The 22,747-nt window shown below is 45.9% G+C and overlaps 2 protein-coding genes across 12 annotated transcripts in view; one reads left to right on the top strand and one right to left on the bottom strand.

Moving 5' to 3' along the window:
* The window catches only part of GMPR (guanosine monophosphate reductase), a 41,458-nt gene extending 27,723 nt beyond the window's left edge, over nucleotides 1-13,735 (top strand). Inside the window, exons 8-9 of the mRNA XM_063402969.1 lie at nucleotides 894-1,053; nucleotides 8,827-13,735. Of these exons, the coding sequence (XP_063259039.1) occupies nucleotides 894-1,053; nucleotides 8,827-9,007 (341 nt within the window). The 3' untranslated portion in view covers nucleotides 9,008-13,735. The remainder of the gene's footprint in view (nucleotides 1-893; nucleotides 1,054-8,826) is intronic.
* A 194-nt stretch (nucleotides 13,736-13,929) lies between these two features.
* Nucleotides 13,930-22,747, bottom strand: part of ATXN1 (ataxin 1) — a 223,761-nt gene continuing 214,943 nt past the window's right edge. For 10 of the 11 annotated variants that reach the window (XM_063402890.1, XM_063402872.1, XM_063402944.1 and 7 more), the window contains one exon: nucleotides 13,930-22,470. In XM_063402890.1, coding sequence (XP_063258960.1) covers nucleotides 21,940-22,470 — 531 coding nt within the window. In that variant the 3' untranslated portion in view covers nucleotides 13,930-21,939. The remainder of the gene's footprint in view (nucleotides 22,471-22,747) is intronic. The other variant, XR_010081080.1, reaches the window with a different exon arrangement.

Raw genomic sequence — 22,747 nt, 5'->3', positions numbered from 1 at the left:
TGGAGATCATAGTAGAAAATTAAGAATGATTCCAAAAAACCTTCTTCCTGATCTTACTCCCAGTGGAGCTGATTTCATGATTTACAAAGCCAGAAGAGATACACAGACTGAACAATCATGACAGAGTGTTCACTGTTGCTATTCAGTATCTGGAACATATTTAGGAGTTGTAGCTATGGTTTAGACCTCCTTTGCGGTGCATGCTGAGAACCACAGAACCCAGGAGTGGTGGTCCTTGGCCCAGAATTTTTAAACAGCAACCAAATGCAGACCCATCCAGATCTCTTTGACTAGGAATCATCCAGAACAACACTGAACACATACAGCTCATGGACTTGAAAAATCCATAATTTCAGTTTAAAATCTGCTTGTTTTATGTCATTGTTGGGAGGATTACATTACATTCATGAGTCTGCTTTTCTGCAAGGTACATTCCCACTCACCACTTGTGGCCTAGAAAGCTCTTGAAGTAGGAACATCTGCTTCTCTGTGCAGCATTGAGCTCAACAGGTCCCAGCCCTGTACTTAGGATTTCTGACTGCTGCAGTCACAGTTAATAAGGAATCATGCTCAGATACTATTATGAAGTAAAGGGTTAAAACTGAGTTTGAAAATTAAAAGACTGTGGAGTAGATTAGAATAATCTATATCTTTGTCATTGTAACAGAAAAGGGTTCTTTTGCATTTAAAGTACCAGAGAAATACAATTCAGCCTGTTTCAGTTCTTCTTCAGTAAAGCTCCAAAGTTTGCTTTACAGGACTATTACAGGAGGGGACTCTGTACCAAACTATTAAATGCTGGCTATTGCTTCTGGAGATCCCAGTGTTCTTGCTTTGGATTTCACCTTCTTCTCCTTTCCCTGCTTTCTTATGTGCCCCTTTGCTGATCACAGGAGCCGGTGCTGACTTTGTCATGATTGGAGGAATGTTTGCAGGCCATGACCAGAGTGCTGGAGACATTATAGAAAGGAACGGCAAGAAGGTGAAACTATTCTACGGAATGAGCTCTGATACCGCCATGAAGAAGCACGCAGGAGGGGTTGCTGAGTACAGGTATGAATTCCACACAGGAGCAATTGCAGTCACCCATCCATCCAGGAACTTTTTGAGCAGAATTGTGCAGAAGGAAACAGGCCTGTGCTGCTACTCCCATTGAAGAAGCTGTTGCCTACACTTAGGACAGCAGATCTGAGGGAGGAATGACATCCAGAGGGAGACAGGGAGAAAGAGCTGGTGTTGGCTGGCTGAGAGCAGTGATGTTCACTTGTTTGCAGCTGGTGTGGTGTGCTGTCACTGCAGCATCAGCTGTGTGGTCTGGGAAGTCATTAGGCACTCTTCTGACTACTCTTTCAGTTCGTACTACTCACACTAGTGAGTGTGTACGAACTAAATGCTGGAACATGATGTACCAGGCTGCAATTTATGTCCCTCTGCTTGTCCACATTGGGTTTCTTGGTGGTGTAGGGATTCCCAGCTAACCCACGTGCTCCCTTTTGCTTGCAGAAAGTGGGTGCTGGTGAACTGGTGAAGCTCAGCTGGGGTGTCCCCAGTACGTAGATGAGGGCCCAGGACCTCCAAAGCACTCAGTCACCAGCAGCAGCTCTGGCACTCCCTTCTGCATTTGTTGGGTAGTCTTCTTAGGCAGCAGAAGCCTGCCGTACAGTTGTCCCACCTCTCTTTTGGTAACAGAGCACCAGAGTAGCATCAAATAATGCAGAATGCAGAAGCTTAGTTTTTGAGCTAAATCCTCAAGGGAGAGGAATGGAAGACAGATTTTGCAAAGGAATCTATTGTGCATTGCTGTTTTACTCTGGAAGGTGCTGAGAAGTTTGACTTTTTAAAAAAGCAGATGACATCAGAAAACCTCTGTGTCTTTTCTCTTAAGAGTGGCAGTCTTAGTCACTACCCTTGGACAACATGGTTCTTACATACTTTGTTAGAAAATGACTCCTGTCTTACAGTAAACACCGGTTTATTGAAGGGTCCCTTGTGACTCTTCCCTGCTGGCATAGATTCAGGCTCTGGTCCCATCTGGTAAACTACTGTTTGCAAGTCTCAGACACAGTGACCTTACCTGCAGTTCCAGGCAGACACTCAGGATTGATGGGTTTTGTTGGCCTCATCTGCTAAAACCACTCCTGCATACAGGCTTTTCCCAACGCATCCAGCTGCTGCCATGGGTAAGAGTTGCAGCTCTGTGAAGGTGACAACACAGAATGTAAAGCAGGATGGGATCCACTAAACAAAATGGAATTCATGCTTTGATACAGAGACAAGCTGATAGATAGCAATCCCAAATGTCACGCTGGACAGAAGGATCTTTGATCCCACCACCTGTTCTCCACCCCTTCATTGACTCCTGTAGTAGTTTTTGTCTGCACCATAGAATTGTACACTTGTTCACACAGCATTTAGTGGAGTACAAAGTGGTAAAACTTAGCCTCCTTCAGAGCATTTGCAACCATCTCCTTTGGCCTAAATCATGGCATCACGGAATTATTTGGGTTGGAAGGGACCTTTGAGTTGGAAGGTTCATCTAGTCCAACCTTCCTATAAAGAGCGGGAGCATCTTCACCTAGATCAGGTTGCTCAGAGCCATGTCCAGCTTGAGTGTTTCCAGGCATGGGGCATCCACCAGGCCTCTGGGCAACCTGTTCAGTGTTTTTACGTTCAAATGCAATGGTTTATTTGCAGAAGAAAGAGCTGCACAAGATGCCATCTGCATCTGAGACAAGCTGAAATGATGCAGAAAGATGTGCTTGCATATCTCTGAGCTTTGATTGACTTTGGGCTCATATGCCACTTCCCAGAAGCAGCGTACAGTTTAGGGGCTCTTTTTTCTTTTTTTGTCCCCCAGCAAGTCTGCTTGTCATCAAAGCCTCTGAACAAGGGGTCTAAGTGGACAGCACTAATAAGTGTTTCGTAATATAAAAGTGGCAGCTGCCAATTGCACGGTGGTGGTGTCAGCCTTTTACCTGAATGGTCATTTCCTATCCAGTGCTACCCTGTGCTTGAGTCAGCTGGAATGTGGGAAAGGCCTGATGCTGCTCGGGCATGCAGTTAATGGCAGCTCCCTGAGAGATCACAGAGCAGCCCAGGCGTGCTGCATGGATCTCAGTGCAGCACAGTCATTAGGGCCTGGCCTGCACAGAGCTGGTGAAAGTGGCAGGAAGAGTTTGAGAAAGCTGACTGTACCAGGGGGACAAAGAACCAAGGCAGCTCTTATATTCTGTCCACTTAGGTGTGTGTGATCTGGCAACAAGATTTATTGCCAGCAGGAGAACTAATTGACACTGGTCCCTCTTAAAATTGAAATAAAGTGCAAGTATCCTGTCTCATATAGAAGCAAGGGATGTACAGAAAGGTGCTGTATTTTGCTCAGTCTAGACAGACCTTTTGAAGTCATTGTGGGCAATGCTATACAAATTCGGCTTGATCCATAGCTGTATTTTGATTTGCATCCTCCATTTGAGAATTCCCTGGGGACCAGGTTCTGAAACTTTTTCAGCAGCAAGGGAGAAGAAGCACAATCTGAAATTTTAGTCCCTGGTGAGATACTGCATTTCTGTGCCACCAGTAGGTAGCATAGAAGGAGTCTCCCAGTCTACTGCCAGATACAACAGCTCCAAACACTAGATCTGTGAGCCTTGGCTCCTAACAAGGAAAATGCTGATACGTATCTTCACTCTACAGCCCTGACACATAGTACTTGTACCACAGCTACGTGTACCAGCCTTGGGCCCAGTCTTCTTTGGCCTGTCCCAGCATGAGTGTCACCGTGGTTTAAAAACAGCAGCTGCTCAATCCAGCATTGTAAATGTGCTGGGCAGTGAAGGGGGATTTGAAACAGCACAAAGTTTTCTTTGAACTGCTCTTACAGTAAAAGTTACAGGAAGTTTAATCACTTCATAGTTTAGTGGATGACAAGCTTGAACCAAAAGGGTTCTTAGTCAGCATTTTAAATGCTGCATACCCCAAACTTGACCCAAACAGGTCAAGTCGGTGGGGCTCCTTTATATGCATTTTAAAAGCCCAGCTGTAAGTCCATATTGGTGACCCAAATAAGCTGTTTTGTCTTTAAAAGAGCCTGAACACTCACAGTGTGTTATTCGAGCAGTGGGGAGCTCAATGTGCTCAGTCCCCTTCAGAATCAGACTGCTTGTCACTTAACTTCATCCTCTCAAAATTACTCGTGTCTGCTGGATAAACTGAGCCTGCAGCAGTTACATTGAAACTGACAGATAAGGTGGGATGGCTGTAGCAGGGAATAAAGTCATGAGAGTAATTGTTTTTGTAATGAATATGTCAAGCTGATCCCATTTAATCTGTGTACTCACTTTCATTAATCTTATGTCATTTATGTATTGGCTGATTTTTACATTTTCACCTCCTTCCATGAGGAATATGGATCAGAGCTGGGGATTTCTGAAAAGCAATTTTTATGTTTCTTTTGTGGGAGAAGAGAAGTAAGGCAAGCAGGGACTGAGGCTGCATGCAGTATTGTTCAGCTCAAGCTGATTTGTTTTTGTTAACCCTTTTGAAATTTCACGGGTTTTGTGTGAACGCTGCAGTTCTAGTGTGGCCACTCAGCAATTCACAGCTGCTACTAAGCTGGGTTTGGGCACTTTATATTAACGGCAGGGTGAGAGACAGAATAATACCAACTGTTGGCTTCTGCTTACTATCTTGTGTATCCCAAATGATAGCCTGAAAGACCTGCTCCCAGTTCCTCCATTTCTTAAATGCCCCATTCAAAAGATTGCTTCATGCCAGGGCAGCCTGACCCCTTGATTCTGACCCACATTTTGCTGGGCTGACAGAGCACCATCACATGTGCTTCATTCCATGCAGCCTGCCAGGATCCCCACCCACCACACACATCCCTCTTTGCAGCAGCCTTCAGCTGGCCAGGAGGGGCACCACAGACCGGGCCCTGTGCAAAAAGTCTGAAGCAAATCATTCTCTCTTTCTATTCAGTGGCTGGCAAGTGTCAGAGTTACTGCTGAGAGCATCTGAGCACACCTTTCCCAGCCGCTGGGAGCCTCAATTGCTCTGTCATCACCTTTCTTTCTGAGACGGGGTCACTTTTGGGTCATAACTCCAGGAGAGATGTCAGAGCTGCAAAACCCTCAGCAGTTCCTGCTGACTTGCTTATGCAGCTCTCTGCCAAGTGTGCCAGCTTTTGTGACAGCCCGTGTAATCCATTGTCATGGTTTATCCCGGCAGGAGCTAAACACCACACAGGCGCTCGCTCGCTCTACGCCCCAATGAGATGGGAGAGAGAATTGGGAAAAAACAGCAAAATTCATGGGTTGAGATAAAGACAGTTTAGTAGGACAGAAAGGGAAGGAGTAATAATAACAACAATAATAATATACAAAACAAGTTACACACAATTTTTTACCACTCACCTACCAATGCCCAGCGAGTTCCTGAGCAGTGGGCCCAGCCAGATTTCCCCCCTAGTTTATATACTGAGCATGTTGCCATGTGGTATGGAGTGTCCCTTTGGCCAGTTTGGGTCAGCTGTCCTGGATGTGTCCCATCCCAATTTCTTCTGCCTCCCAGCCCACTTGCTTGTGGGGTTGTGTGAGAAAGAGAAAAGTCCTTGACTTGCAGTAAGCACAGCTTGGCAGTAACTAAAACACTGGTGTGTTGTCAATACTGAGGGCTGTCCACAGGACACAGCTCCTTTACAGCTGTCCCTGTTCTGGCATGAGTCACACAGGGACTACAGTCCCTTTGGGAGTGCACACCTTTGGCATGGGCCACCTCCTTTCAAGGGTGCCTCTAGCTGCATGTCTCCTTACATGTGTCCAGGTGTGTCTCCTCTCCCAGTGGCCGCTGCTGTTCCATAAATACACTTGGGGAGAGGTGCTCCTCTGACTCGCTGAAAGTTTGGTGGCTCACATCATTTTTGAAGCCGGGTGGAACCATCTCTGGCATGATGCAGGTCATGGCCTTCACCCACACAGGTCACACTGGCCCCCCATGTCAGCTGAATCCTACCGTGTTTGTCCAGCACAGCACCCGTGTGGCTGCTGGTGGAAGTCAGCTGGGTGCTCATCACATTGGGCACTCATGAATGTACTAACAGGGTGTTTGGACATAAATAATTCAGGCATGCATGCATGAACTGATTGGATGCTTATGCAAAAATTATTGGCCATTCATGCATTAATTAATTGGGCACTCATGCATTAATTTATTCAGTGCTCATGCATGAACTAATTTGGCACTCACACAGGAACACACCAAGCCCAGCAATTTATGGCCTATATGTCACTCCTCAGCAAGGCACGTGGTGGGGAACTCTTAGAACATTAATCCAATATGAACTCTTTGGACATCATCACAGTCTTAATGTACATAAGTTAAAAGCTCCATTTTTCCTCCCTTTGGACCAGCCACTAGGAATTAATATTGTAGCAGTACACTTACTAAATGTCCCTCCTCCATCCTGAGCACTGTCTTGAAGGGGTTAACATTTGGTTATATACCCATACCACATATATACAGATCCCACCCCTGGACCAGACTACAGCAGTTAATAGTGCACCAGTGTGTGCATTCACATAGTAAAATTCCACTCATGCTTCCCTGGGAACCAGATGACTCCTCAGCTCAGTCTGAGCAACATTATCTCTTACAAATCCCTTTCCTCTGGGGACAAGGCTATTTGGGTTAATGTTAGCACAGCCTGAGTATATATTCATCAGGAACTTCATTCCCTTATCTCTGTGGACAAGGCTGTGGAGCTAATCTCACACCTCTCTTCTACCTTGTTTTCCCCAGTACGGTATCCGCAGGTTACTCCTTGATCAGCAGGACATCCCACCAGCTCATCAGCTGACACTTTGAGGAGCAATGGCAAGTGTTCAGCTGTCAGAGCTTTGGGGCTGTGTCATTAGGTGTTCACCACTTTTGTACCTCTTGGTCTCCAAAGCCTAAAGTGGCAACCCACAGGCTTCACCTTCCTAACACCACCATAGCCACTGCAGGGACATCTCCTAGGGGCAGTGCCTGTAACCATCACCCATTTCTGTCATTTTTCACTGGGAAAAGGACCACCAAGTGTTCATGCTCATAGACACAACATGCCACTTAGGACCCACAGGATGCTCGAGCACGAATTAACAGGGAATTTAGATTTGAACTGATGGTGCATTCATGCATCAGGTAATTGACCTGTCATGCATGAACTGAATGGGCAGTCATGCATGAATGCAGTAAAGAAGTGCATGCACCCTGCACTCCTTGCCCAGAACAGCATGCAGAGCTCTTCAAGTGGCAGGATGTGGTAGAATTTGCACTGGTTTCTGCAAATTCCAGACATGCACTGTCTCTCACAGTCTCGCAGGAAGCTCCCTGGAGCCTGAGCTCAACTTCCCAACTTTGAGTGGAAGAGGTGGGCATGGCCAAAAGCCAGGAACAGTGGCATGAGTGTCATTTCATGGGTCCAGTCTTTTCCTGCTGGCAGCTGAAAATAAAAGCCTGGGAACTCCGAGCAGTGCAGGCCACACCACAGACCCCTCAGCCCTGTGCAGTCTGTGAGATGCAAGTGGCACATCCACTGCAGTGTTTATTTAAGAGTTTCAGGAAAGAGTCAGTTATCAGATGTGGGGAGATTAATCATGGCTCCTTACTCATGGTATATCAACACTTCACCTTGATTGTCTCCCTGGGGCTGTAACCTCACATTTAAACTAGCAGGATGAAATGTAGCCAGGCTCACACTGAAGTACCTCCACATAGCAGCTGTTGCTGTTGTTGGTGATTCACTAATGGAGCCTACAAACAGGCATGCCCTTTCTTATACTATCCCCTGAAAAGTTCTTTAAGGAAGAAGCAAATAAAGACACATTCAGAACAATGACAGATGGCTGCCATGATTTCTGTCTCCATTCTGTAGGGCAGAAGGAAAGTGTCTCCTCTTCCTCCACATTTGTATTAGACCCTCACTTCCTAAGTCTTGCCCTTCCAGAGGAGCCAGTGTGCCAGGCAGAACGAGCTTACTCTAAAGTGCTGTGAGATCAGCTGCTGATTAAGGGTCTGCGCTACAGGAGGGATTGCTGAACGAGGGGCTGGAGAAAGCTGGAGGAGGAGTGCAAGTTATTTGCCTGGGTTCTTCTATCGTGTAACTCTTCAGATGTGCTTTTTGGGAACAGTGCACTCTGTGCTGGCATGCACCAGCACTTGACAGTGTTCACAGCACTGCTGTTTTTCTGGCCTTTTTGCTTGGCACTGAATTGTGCTAGATCAGCTTTTAGCTTCAAGGGACAGCTGTGCAGCAGGTTTCTGCAACAGGTTTCCCACTCTCTCTCCGTGAGCTCTGGAGAATCACACTGGTAGGAGACAGCCAGAGCACTTCCATCTGTGTCTGATCAGTGATGTGGGACAGAGCCCAGGGCTGTGAAGCCTCTGTAGAGTTGTGCTGGGTGGTGTCTGCAGAGAACCAGCTCCAACATTTCTCTCTATGAGTCTGGCCGTTCCTTACACTTTAAAGCTTGCAGCTCTCACAGTCAGATTTACCTTTCAGTAAAGCTGGAAGTTCCACTTGCTTGTAGGTGGATGGTAGAGGGGAGAAAGGGGCAGATCTGTAAATAAACTCATGGGTTATTGCAGCATCTACAAGATCTGTCTGCTTCTACTTCTCAGTGTTGGTGGTGAGTGGAGCTGAGGCGTTTCAGTGCACCAAGCAGCAGACAGTAAAGCTGGGGGCACGTTTGTAAACTGCAGCCTGCAGAGTTAAGCTCCACATTGCTCCATTAAATACACTCATGTTTTGCATCCAGACGTGAATGCAGTGACTGATCTCTTCTCCAGGGCTTCGGAGGGCAAGACTGTGGAGGTACCATACAAAGGGGATGTGGAACACACCATCCTGGACATCCTCGGGGGGCTGCGCTCCACCTGCACCTACGTGGGAGCCGCCAAACTCAAGGAACTGAGCAAGAGAACGACGTTTATCCGGGTCACACAGCAGCACAACGAGGTCTTCTCCTAGCCGAGGCCTCGGGCGCTGGAGAGAGGGCTGCGGGAAAAGAGCAGGAAGGGCTGCTCTTTTCCTTTGCTTCTCCTCCATGTTGTGTTAGTGGCAAACTTCCCTCTCTCTCTCAGAATGGCAGTATCATAGCCATTGGCCATGGCCGGGATTTGGAAGGGGAATGTCATGCTATTAACACAGTGCCATTGATTCAAAATGCAATAGCCTCATCTTTTATTGCTGTGCCTATTTTATTTTTTAATCAACATTTCTTCACCCGGTTGTTTCCCCCTCTGATAAATAGCTGCTGAAACCTCAGTTAACAAGGAATTGGCTTGTACAGACATGGCTGTTAACACCTGCACACATTCACACATTCCCTTTTTTAAGACTGACCTGTCAGCTACCACCACTTTCTGGCAGTGCACCTTTCAGAAATTGCAGGCTGGGAGAGAAAATGATGCAAGGAATTGCATGGAGAAATAAAAGATCAAATTCTCTTAATCTTTTTTCTAGCTAAAGAATGGATGTTATAGCACAGCTGCCAGCCTGCAAAATGTCAGAGGTGGATGGTAGATGAGGCCTGGCTGCTAGTGACATGTGATGCTAAAAATGCCAGATCTCTGTCACCTTCAGTTCACAGGGCTGATGTTGCTGTTCTTACTTAAACCTCCCTATTCAGTGGACTTGCCCCTTCAGAGAAGCTGACACTGAATGTAGCAAAATCATGCTGGCCCCCCGGCCCCCATCTGAGGAGATCATTCAGGTGAACACTTTTTAGAGCTTGCCTGCTTTATCATGAGTGTAGTTACTGAATTACTTGGGTTCCTGCTTTTACCTGCTCTCTGGGAACAGGTTTTTAAGACATTGAAACTCAGCAACTGTAACCCTGGCAAGGGGGGATGATTCTTGCAGTCCTCCCTGTTCCTTTGCCTGCTCACATCCATTTATCAAAGATGTAAAAAGCTGTGCAGTGCATTGTCTGTGGCCAGGTGGAGGAGGCCAGAGGGATCACATTGCCTTCTGGTTATGTGGTACCACTCCTTTGCAGTCCTTGACATAATGTAAAGCAAGAGAGCTTTGGCAGAACGGCCTGATTGGTTGCAAGACGCTGTCAGGCAGTGGAGTTAAAGAATTTGCTCTAAAAGCAGTAACGAATGTTTGAGACTCTGGGTGATACTTCAGTAAAGTGTCATGGCTTGATAATTAATTGATAAATCACAATGAAAATTTCTTTGGAAATATGTGTATTTGGAAATACACGTTACATCCACATGAATACCACAGCAGCTCTATACGATAAACAATGTAAAAGTGAACACCAAGGAATTAATAGTGCTTGGCCACTTACTTTAAACTGCTGCTGAGATCATAATGTAGCTGATGTTACTTCAGTACTTCAGAGTCTTACTTCCCCTCCTGTAGACATCTGTGGAAAGAGGCAGCCTTCCTTTGAAATGCAAAAAAGTGATCTATAGGAAAAGGAATAGCAAAGAGAAACTCTAGAATTAAACTCATACGCTGGACTGTGCAAAGGCCAGTCACCAGGACTGGTACAATTGACCATGCTAAGAAGCAAATCCAGGCCACAAACTGATCCCTGGTGATTTTTAAGTGTGTTGTGCACATTAGAAAAAGCACAGCACATATTCTGAATCTCCTGGTATTTTAAATGTCTTCCGTTTAACATGTAGGAGGACATACTTCTTAATTGTGGGATGAACCCTTCCTCTGCTTTGAAGTGGATGAGGGCCTTGATGTGAGCACAGGTTATGTTTGTGCTGGCTGCAAGGACCATTTGTCCTGCCCACGTATCATAAAGGAATGTGAATGCAGAAGAGAAGCAGGCTCTGTGCATCCAGGCCCTGATCTCTGTTCCTGAGAGAATGCCAGGCTTCTTTGCCACAGAAAGGTGCCATGGGCCACCTACTGCTCTCAGCTGCCCAGAGCAGGAGCAGTGTGACCTCTCTGCATCAGTACAGCTGTGGGACAGCACTGTTCCTCTATTTATGTGATGTAAGGGGGAAGCAAATGGACACCTCTGTCAGGAGAAGGGTTGGACCACCACAGCCCAGACCTGACCACAGGTGTGTCTCCACACTGGTGCCTTCACACGTGGGAAGTGCAGCACTATGCTGGTCTCATGCCCACTCTCACTAATGCTTTTCTACTTCTTTTAGCTACATTTCTAAGTGGAATTTAAGAAATACATATGCATATGAATATATATATATATATATTTGTAAACATTTTTAAAAAGATCATGCGCACACCAAACCAAGCAGCTTCATAATGGCCTCAGAACAGTTTCTTTTCCAAAGGGCAGGTGCTGGGGGTAAGGGGAGGCTGCCTCTCCACAAGTGTGGCAAATGGGGCCATTCTTACACCTGCTGTCCTTCCCCTCCTGCACATACCTCTGATCAGTGGCTAATAGGAGAGGGACGGGCTATTCTTAAGCTGTCCCCCAAATTCTTCAGGCTGTGAATGACATTGATGCCGTGAATGGTGACTGGTAAAGTTTTGATGTTATGTGTTTGGTTTTCTGAATAGGAGGTCTTACTATTGTTTTGACAAGCAGTATGTTTTATTTCATTTTCTCCTCTCTAAAAGTAAGCAGGAGAGAGAAATGAGATGCAGAAAGGCTGAACTGGTGGCATGTCTGCATCTCGCCCAGTTACATGCGAATTTTGTTCAGGAATAACCCTCAGCTATGTCAGTGCTCACCATTGACAGCTGTACACGTGCAGCTCTGAGACAGGCTGGAAAATACAAAAAGAAAAAAACAAACCCCAAAAAAACAAACCCCCAAAAAACAAAACAAAAAAGGGCATTTGAGTCCCTCTTTAACACCTATTCCTGTGCTGCAGTCGTTGCCCTGATCTTCACTTAGCTCCAGGTCCTGTATCCTGCTCAAGCCTGCTGCCACTCCCACAAGGAACTGAGACAGAGGGAGCCAGAACACACTTTGGCAGGATGGCCAAGTCAAGACCACAACCACTGACAAATGCCATGTGCCATTTGTGGATCTACCTCACCTGCACATCTAACTGGGTTTTTGTTACTTGGTGTCCTTTTTGTGGGAAATGAAATTTGTAAGTGCATAATAACTCTTAGTGTTGAGTGATTCTGCATAACCAGGTCTTCTCTAACCCTACAGCCCAACCCCATCCTGTCCAGAGAAATGCTGTGAATGTGACAGCCTGTACTGTAGGCCAGGCCAGGCTGCTTCCCCTAGCCAGGCAATTGTTGAGTTCCCAAGAACAGTATTGAGGTTCTTGCTGGCTCCACAGGGGTGCAGTTTAACATACCAAAGACCTACAAGTGGGGATGCAGAAAAGGGCAACATTACATCATGAAGCAATCCCTGCTGAACATGTCTGCCTGTGGCTTCTTGAAACCTCTGACACCCCTGGCACTCCCAGTCCTGCTCTGGGGTTGCCTTTGCTGCAGCACGTTCTGCAGGGCGGGCTCCTGCCCACAGAGCCTGGTTACCAGAACTCTCCTTGGGAGGGAAGGGCTGGGCACTGGAGTGGCCTCGCTGACTCCCCAGTGACTGTGGCGGCTGCGAGGAGTGCACCGCGCACGTGGACACCTCCTTGTAGGTGTGAGCAGTTGTTAAGCAGGGGGGGCCTTGAGCCAGCATCCTGACAGATGCAAAACAAGCCATGCAGGTCTCCTTTCTCTGGGAGAAACACATTCCCATCAGAGCACTGGAACAGCCAGCCCCAGCGGCCATGGGGCAGGGGCTGCAGCTGTGCTTTGCTGCAGCTTTCTTGTCCCTTAGGGCATGGTGGGGTTGAATGTAGAATGTAAATACGGAAAACCCTGTAAATACAGAGTTGTGAGCAGGATCAGAAGAAGCCTCTGTTTGCCTTTGGGGGAGCTTTTTCCATATAAAATGTGCCTGTCTCTTCTTTCAGCTAGTTAATAGCAGGGGTAGAAAGGATGGGGATAAGGAAGAAATGTGGCAGCTGTTGGCCAAGTCCCACTGTGTTGGGACAGGTGCTTTCAGTCAAGTACCATATGAGAGTTTGAAGCTTTTCTGAACCAAGCACTCCCTACTTTATACCTATTGAACTCCACTCTGATGACAGACTTGTTGCTGCAGCTTTCTGCCACTGTATGTACAGTGTCTATGCATCACCATCTCACATCCCCCAGTGGGGGATGGTGCTCTTAGTTGCTAATACCAGTTTTACACCAAAAATTCTTTTTTGGAGCCAGGAGGGCTTTTGCAACCAGTGCCAGGTTTGGCCTTGCGTAGAAGAGAGGGGGGAAAAAAAGCCAAAGCCCAAGAACAGCAGTTTGCTCTCCGCAGCAGCCAGGGCCAGCAGGTGGGAGAGGGCCAGCCCTTCCCTGGGGGCTGGGAGCTGCCAGGGTTGATGCATGTCTTGAGTAGATGCTGGCACACCTCTGCACTCAGGACAGACCATCCCCTGCAGCCTTAGCTTCATTTGTGGTCACCCAGATGCTTAAGGGAGCCCTCCCCAACATTTATTTGACCCAGTGTTTGCTGGCTAAAGTTTTCATGCATAAATCAGCAATGTTGCCTGTGATAACTGTGAAGTGCTTCTGTGTCATTGGCCAAAAAGCTAATGGGCTTTCAGTGTTTTGCTGTCCTGCTGGGCCTCCTGAGATGGTGATGAGAGCGCTGCCCCCCTTCCCTCTGCTGTGGCATCCCCGCGTGCGCCACCCAATCACCCCAATTGCACCCAGGTTTTTGTTATGCAATAAAGAGCTTCACCCTGATGGGCTGCAGAGCGTTTTATGGCCATGGGTGGGAGGGTACAGGCGCCTTTTGGCATTGTTGCAAATAAAATCCAATGCTCTCAAATGCATTGCCAGGGTGGGGCTGGGGGAGGACGGGGCAGGGAATTAGATTGGGCGGATTATGTCCCTAGGAGAGCTCTCTCCCCTTCAGTCATAAAAGACAAAACACGCGCTTGCAATTGGCACTGTTATTTTATTAGTACGAGTATACTGAAACAATAAACTTGTACTGGTATACAGACAATTTCTTTAAAACAATTTTGTTCAAATTTTGAATCAAACATTGTTTTATTATAATAATGAAATAATTTCTACCTAGAAAACCTGCAAGCACCATCAAAGAAAGGGACCATAAAATTCAATAAACAGACGCGAGTGTATCCTACAAATAGACACACCACCATTAGAAAATAGAATATGAATTCTTCCATTTTTTTAATATTTGTTTTAAAAAAGCTAGTGCAAGTACAATATTTTACACTGGAATTACAGAGAGTATGCACGCATATGGAAAAAAGTTCTCCTGTCACAATAAAAGCTCTTAACTATGTCTGTATGCACTTAAAATCTTCTCCTCTTTTCAATAAGGTGCAAAACGTTATTCCCTCCCTATTTTCTCCTTTGTACTGGCCATGTCAGCTCAATTTCTCCCCAACACAAAGCTGCAATATCCCTTTTACTGGGCCTACACTAGGAACTACACTGGAAGTGTGATTTGCAACAACCCTCAATAGTAATACCAGACAATTAAAATAAAAAAATACTTTAAAAACTACTGATGTCAAATGGCTGGACCTGACCCCGGCTCGGCCAAGCGCCGCTGCCAGCTGCTGCCGGGAGCGGTGACATAGCTAGTACAAAATGGATTTCAGTAGCTCACCCAAACTGAAAAAGGTTGGGAAATTCCCCCGCCCCCACTTTTGAACACTGTGAAAAGAACAGTGTTCAACAAGTTAATATATTATTAAAAAAAAAAAAAAAGGAGCAAATACATACATTAGTGAGTTTCAACATTAGCTGACTGTCGTGAAGAGTTGCATCTATGCCTTACCAGATTAGTAACTTTGCAAAGCGCCCGGCGTGATGGCCCGGCTGAAGACACAGACCAAGCCACCTGCAGCCACCCCCGGCCCGTTTTTGCTCTCAGCTGCCCAGATCCAAACCCGACGGAACAAGAATTCTGCAGAGCTTGTTCAATGGGAGAGTACCCGGGTACCTGGACTTTTAAAGCACATTCCAGGGTGGAATCCCCTTGCCAGCGGGTGTGAAGGGGCAGACCTGCACTGCCCGCGGAGCCAGTGGTCCCACCCTGGCTCCACCCTGGCTGAGGACCTGGGCTCTGAAGTTTCTGCCCATCACCAATCCCGTAGTACAGCAAGGACGGCTTCAACGAGTGACTCCGCTTGCTGCAAACAACACTTCCAATGCACACCTACTGCGTGGTCGAGGGAAAGGGCACAGGAGCTTTAACTGCTCAAAACAGAAACTAACAAAAAAGAAACAACCTTGGATGAAGCCTCCATAAAATCCTCAGTGGAAGACTTGAGTCCTTTCAGCTAACAAGAAGAAAAAAACCTACAGAAACCCTAGAGACTGCTATTGTATAAATACTACCTGTTGGCTGAATGCACTTCACCGTAACACAACTGGGGCTGGTTTCTGAGCGCCCAGGGGTCACCTGCATGGGGCGAGAATTCCCACTCCATGTGCCGGTGGGAGCTGAAGCTTGGTTCACCTCCGGGGAGGGAGATGGGAGCAGCCTGAAACTTTCTGCTCTCTCCACCCTGCCACCAGCTCCCAGCTGCCCAGCTCAATCTTTGGACAGGAAAAGGATCCTCTCTTCAGAAAACTGCTTCAGGATCCTCTCCTTTTGGTTCTGAAAAACATCAGTCTTGCCATCGGTCAAGACCATCATCGGAACCGTGCTCTGTGTGACCAGCTGCTCTGGCAGCAGCGGCGGGGGAGAGGGGCAGTGACAGGGGCTGGAAGGCCGGGTCGCCTCGGGTACCATTCTGCTGCTAGTGCTAGGCAAGGATACCCCGTTACAAGCACTTCTAGCTCAGGGTTGTACTCTTTGGATTTCATCTGGAACAGGAAGTGCTGAAAAAACATGGAACAGCATCCCCAGAGAGAGAAAAGATGGGCCCAAAAGGCCTCAGGCGGAAACTACGCAGGTTGTGCTCAGCCAGCAGCGCCTCTCAGCCCGAGGGCTGCCAGCACCAGCAGGGTCCCCACACTCGGGCCAGCCGGGCCAGGCCTCCCTCGAAACCGGCCTTGACCTCTGGGCTGCCAGGGGCTCCCACAGCGCAGGCAGAAGAGACTTAAAGCCAAAATACAACTGGAGAGTGAGACTCTAGTTTTGCACAGAAGCCACCCTTTGAAGTGCCCAGTAGCTGCACTCAAGAATTGCTGCTCCAAGGTGTATTTTCAGCACAGGAATAAACAATGTGACTCCATTCCCTAGAAATGGGACCCATGTAGTACGAACAGAAAATTAAGCACAGTTGTTCTTTAAGAGCCTTTTAAGTAATAATTCTTCCTGGCCAGAGCCAATACAAATCAGATCATCTAGACATGACATTTTCTATATACAAAAAACATGTAACTTTCAACCTTTCTCTGCTTTTGTATTTAAAAACTTTTTTTTTTTACAAACAAGGTATGAAACTCACTGTTCAAACAGAGCCATCTCTTTTTCAAACACTGAATGAATCATTCCAACATTCATTTTTCTTTTGTGCAATTTTTTAAAACATTACCTGTACTCCTCAATGTGAGTGCTTCAAAAAAAGTTTCTATTTTTAATAAGCTTCTCAAATTAGGTTTACATCAAAAAATATTCCCACAAGGTATAGTGCTACAAGAAAAGATCCTATCAGTAAAGGTAACACATCTGAAGCGAGGTCGTCTATGTAAAAGAAATTGAACTCTGGAGTAGAGGTGTGCAACGCGTTTGGAATTTCCCATGGGCACAAAGCAAGGCTGTCCTCAGGACAGGGAATCAAGTGGACACGTAGGCATACACATTAAAAAAAATGCACACATAACTTCTTTGTGTGCTAACAGACACTTCTGCCTGGGGATGTGTGTGCACATATGTATATCTGCATCAAAAAATTCCCATTTTGCTATGAGGAAAGGAAATTACTGCCTCCACTCTGGTGGCATGCTCATTCCCCTTGCTTTTCACATTAGCACTGGCCAGAGCCCACAGTGGACTCTGCTGCTGCCTGTGATGATGGGGAGGGAAGAAATGGAAACTGTAAGAGTGCATATCCCGTTCTGCAATTGTCAAGTTTCTGGGACAGCAGAATTGTTTCAATGGGCCAAATCCTCTCCACCTGCCCAAGGCTTCTGCCCTGGTGAATCCCGACATTTTTCCAGCTGCCCAGTTACGGTCAGGATCTGGCCCTGATTGAACCATGCTTCAATTTCACAAAGATTTATACATGTGCTTTTACAGCAAGCCCCTGAGCAGCCTTCACTGGCCAGCCCAGACCTCCCATGGGGACATGTATAAGTGTTTGCAGAACTGGGTCCCATGACACGCAGAGCATTGCACCAAGAGCCACTCTGAAACAACACCATTAGTGTTTAAAAAGGTTGAGAATTCGCTCTCCTTGACACAGGCTTTTTTTTTTTTTTTTTTTTTAAGCTGTTGCAAGAATTAACAGAATTTCACCATTTACTTTTTACTACTGGCAACACACTTTAATATCTCTGCAGAGAGTGTATTTTCATGATAACCAACAGCTACAGTTCATGCTGAGCCTGCTGCTTTTGTATTGCAATCTAAGTGAGATCTACAAAGTTTAAACTGTGAGATGCAGGAAATCCAAACTTGTCTGTAACATTGTACATCCCTACTCCGGAGCAGTAAAAGTGCTGCTTCTGGTCACATCAGTGTACCACACATACGCCAGCCCCATCCCTGAGTAAAAGGTGTGAAAGGTTTCTAAATGTTCCTTGATTTAAGGGAAACAAGAGTAGTGATGTCACTTCCTCATGCTGAGAAAATGACGGGAACGACAGGTCGAACGAAGCGACAGTGGGACGAAGGAATTAAAGGAATGAAAAAAGGAACGTGTGTCCCTCCCCTCCTCCCGAGGTCTGCATCTTCGAGGGAAAGCAAGCCTAAGGGCAAGGTACAAAATGGTAAAATAGGTCAACAGCGACTCCGATTCGGGTCTCGACCAGAGGACTCGAGGTAAGTGACATCAAACTCAAATTCCCCACGATGTGGCCCAGACAAACTGAAACAATGCCAAAGTTAAACACTATAAGGAACAGTCACTTTATATATAGAGATATATAGATAGATGATAGATAGATAGATAGATAGATAGATAGATAGATAGATAGACAGACAAATAGATTTTTTTTAGAAATCCCTATAAAGAGGTTCTTGTTTTATTTTTCTTTGCCCTGACTAATTTCTTGGTGATTGTATGCATTTTGTTGTAAACTAAAGAGGCCTGCTACAAAAGGAAAGAAACAGACAGAGAAAAAGAAAACTGCTGTTAGTTACTATTGCAAAGCAGCCGCCACACAGAGCAGAGGCCGAGCCTCCTCCTTCGGCCTCACCTCAGCATCCCCGTGCCTGCGAGTGGTGTTTTGCACCTGCCCTGGGATCGATGGCACTCCTGGGCTTGGGGCCACACCACAAGGGATGCTCAGTGCCAGAGGGAGAGGCAAAGCCCCGCCTTGCAAAGGACTTGGCCCCGGTGGGAGCCCCCTCCTGTGCGTGTGTCCAGGCAGAAGGCGGCACTCGGCCGTAGGGTTGAGTGCCACCCTCTGCCTGGATGCCATGTAGACATGAACGCATCTCTTTTTTTTGCCTTTTTTTTCTTCCTGGATCTCTTTAAACAACAAATACAAAATGGGTTTGTGTTTCCCGGGGCAAGGGATCTTCTACCCTTAATATGGAGTGGGTTTTTTGGAGGGGGGAGGACAGGGAGGGACTTATTAATGGGGATGGGGGGCAGGAAGAAAAGTAAAAAAGAAATAATTCAAAAGAGAAAAAAATCAGGGGAAATCAGAAGTGGGTATGAGATCTAGCTAACACCGCACAGGTGAGTCCAAGTTGGCACGTAAAATATTGCACATCCTACAAAAGCTAAAGCATGGAAGGGGACAATTGTTTGGAAAGAACCAGTTATTTCAGAATTCCTCAGTCTGAAATACAAGCACAGAACTAATACATTCCTATTGCTCCAAATGTATTTTTTTATTATTATTATTTTTTTATTTTTTTAGTGTTAGTTGAATAGATCCAGTCAGTTTAATAGCCCCTGCTTCCTTATTAACCACAAATGTGTATGCGTATGGTTTTACTTGAGATTTCTTTTTTTCCAAGTACACGTGAAGTACAGAAATAGTGGTACGACTGTGAACTAAACTGTAATTCTTTCTATTCCTTTACCATCAAAGCTTAAAAAAAAAAAACAAAACAAGAAACAAAACGAAACAATAAATTGCAAGTGCCCTGAGCAGAGTATATGGAAGATTAAGCAACTTCTCTGAGCAGAAATATTAACAAATAAGCACTAACTAAGCTGTGTGATTGTGAGAAGAAACCCACTCAGCTATTTGGTAGCCTGCCGAGAGGTTAATAAAATTCAAGGAAATTCAAAAAAAGTTTCAAGCTATTTTAAACATATTTCAACTTTTTGGTGCACCCCAGAATATGGTATAAAAACAATTAGGTCTGGTGTGAGCTAAATTTCAAGTAACAAGTAACGAGAGTCAAAGATGGGGTTTGGGGTTAACATTTCTTCTCTTAAAGAAAAGTACTGTATTTCAGGGGAGAGGGAAAACAAGACTTTAAATAAATTTGTTCACTTTAGGTTACTGTGTTTCTAATGACAGACTTTGATTTCCTGTTCTCCCTGTGAGTACAGCTTCTTCAAAACTACCTGAAGGATGTGAACTCGCCAACCAAAAACGACGACACCAACGCTTGCTCACGGAGGGCCCGAGCACGATCCCACTGAAATCCCACTGGGATCTTTCAAGAGGCAGCGACAGGCTTTAGCACTCAGCCCAGGCACACTTCATACTCGCGCCTCCCGGAGGCTCGTGCAGGAGGCTGGGTGCACAGCACCTCAGAGGATCCGGCCCTACCTGGGGAAAAAAAAGACTGAACGCATGAATCCCCCCGCTCCTACTTGGTTTGTACCCAACTCTTGAAATGTCGCCTTTCCAATGGAAAATGATGCAATTAAAATTAATAATAATAATAATTATAATAATAAAATAACAATAGGTTTGTTTTCAAAACAAACAAACACCTTGCTTACTTATAGAAATGTTTTTTTTCTGGAAAACTCTCTCAGCAAGTCTGAAGAAAAATTCTCAGAGGTGTCCTGGTAGGACCTGGTTCTGTGTGGCCAATACGGTAGAAAGACCAAAAATGAACTCTGAAAGGAACATAACCCTATGAAATGGCCTAGAGCTTAGGCAGGTTAGTGAGTAATTGCTACATTTGTTTATGCTCTTTCAGACCCCCCCACCCCACAACATTATTAGGTAAAAACTGCAGGAATACCACACAAATGATAAACTCAAGATGTGCAAATTGCAAGATTCTTTAAAGTCCATCTTTTTCAAAAACACTGGACAATGATTTTTTTTCCTCTTTCCTTTTTCCTTTCTCTTATTTTTTTTTATTATGTCAGCTCACATATGCCTTTAACTCTTTCTCAAGCATTAAAGTTTAAAAAGTGCCTCCTATTAAGTAGTCCTTTGTGGACAATGACTGTCACATACTAGTTCAATAATTCACATTCATCCCTTTGAAACCACATTAAAACTTTCAGCATCTTGCCTGTGAGAAAACTTTACATAGTTGCATGTAGTTACAGTGTTGAAGAGATTTGTTTGTTTGTTGTTGTTGCTTTCCGAGCAGATTAAAGTGATATACAGTACGTACTGAGTGTTAGACCAGGATGCTCAGCAATAAAGTGTGAACAGCATTTTAAGTGCTTAAAGACATTCTAGGTTCATCTTCAACAGCGGATTCCTGTGTCACACACCGCAATTTGAAAAAAGTGGCACCAGTTGTCCATAACCATGAACTAAAACCAGTACTATAGAGTTAAAGACAAAGATTTGCAACCTAACTGCAAACGATGGATGCCTGTGATCTCAAAGGGGCAGTCTGCATCTACCTTGTGGAAGCAAATGTCAATGGCGTAACCCGGTCGATTTGTCTAACACTGCACAGAAACAGGAGTGAGCCTGAGCCAGGCGCATCCGCAGAGCCAGAGGCAGAGGCCTCCTCGCACACCCAAGCACACCCACGCCACACGCACGCACCCACCCCCGCCCTCCAGGGACACCCTGCAGGGCCACTGGCGCCACAGGCCCTGCAGCCTCACCATCGCTGACTCCAGGCAATGGAACTGCACTAGCAAGCAGAAAGGAAATGTGGTGTGGCAGTTTGCTTTAGGAATAAAAATCAGTGCAGTCAGACCCCATGGGGGAAAAATATATATATACATATACACACACACAAATATATATATATATATATATGTATAGTAGAGCCTTGAGTAAGAGTTGGCTTGTTGTTGAAAACATCGGAGACTGTCTGATCCTTCTCAGTAACACACCCAAGGGTTGTGTCCTCAGCATCCACCTGGGGTGAGGAAGCCTCATCACCAACCTGCCAGAGAGCGGCCGTCCCGCCCAGGGGGCTGGCACGCACACACGCACACACACACGCACGCACCCCGTGTTTGACACACACCTCTGCTACAGTTCCCTTCTCCTCACCTCCCCCCTAAAAACCTAGAACAGGAACCAAAACAACAAAACAAACACAAAATCAAAACAAAACAAAAAAACAGCGATGAAAAGAAAACAAAATCACAGCTGGACCCTGTCCTACACGAGGTGTTAGAAAACAGGAGCCATGACAACACATTCATTTCCACTAAGGGTGTGTGAAGCAGATACTGCCCCTTCTGTAGCTCTCGATAAACCTAGTCACTGACAAACACTTGTGGAAAAACATATGCACCAGTCTCCTGCATAATACCAGCTGCAACTATAACAACAAGGTTATAACATAAACCTAAAATAAGATGATAACATGTAAATACTGGGTTATTTAGTCTACAGTACAGTAATCTGGATAAAAATGACAAGGGATAGCCTAATTTCCTTTCCCCAAACAACTTTTACTTTCCTACGTTGGATCGACCTTCAATGCAAATCTTAACCTCCTGAGGAATAAAAGAAGGCTTGGGAAGAGTCAAAGGTGGCTCCTCTTCTGATTTCTCTAGTTTTCGTGTTTCGGGGGCTGACCACCTCCTCTTCCTCGTTGCTGGGGGCTTGCTGGGTTCTGTTTTGGTGAGCAAAGGTGCTGCAGGCAATCCTATTTTGTCCGGAAACTTCAGTTCACCATTCTCAGCTAACATCTGTGCGCTTCCCTGATTAATCCCGTTTTCCTGCTCCGGATACCTGTGTCTACTTCCAGCTAGACTGTCATTCTTTGAATGCTTCAGCAAGATACTAGCTGAGTCCATGGGCTGGCCCTTTTTAATAGAGCCGTTCTTCAGGTTCTTGAGCGTGAGCGATATGCAGACGTCCCCCACCGAGAGTTTGGAGCATGGCAAATCAAAGAGCTGGCTGGTTCTTTCAGGGCAGCAGGATGACCAGCCTTGTCCAAATACAAAAAAAGGGTATTCTACCAAGACTTCCACGCTGACCTGCAGAAAGAGAGGAGACAACACAGGGAGACAGAGGGAAAGAGAGGGGAGAGCATGAGATCACTCCATGAGCCCTCACACACGTGCAATGTTTGCCACAGGGGAGAGGGATAAAGCTGGAATTGCAAAGGCGATGCTCAGTTTCTGCAAAATCAGAATATTGGTCACCAGACTTCACGCCAGCCCTTGTCACCCAGCTGTTCATACTTTCTCTGAGCTCAGTATTTCATAGCACAAACCTCAGCAGGAATCAAGCTTTACCTTTATCCCGCCACTC

The sequence above is a fragment of the Prinia subflava genome, chromosome 1, assembly GCF_021018805.1.
Source record: "Prinia subflava isolate CZ2003 ecotype Zambia chromosome 1, Cam_Psub_1.2, whole genome shotgun sequence".
NCBI classification, from domain to species: Eukaryota; Metazoa; Chordata; class Aves; order Passeriformes; family Cisticolidae; genus Prinia; species Prinia subflava.
This window is presented reverse-complemented; position numbering and strand designations above follow the sequence as displayed.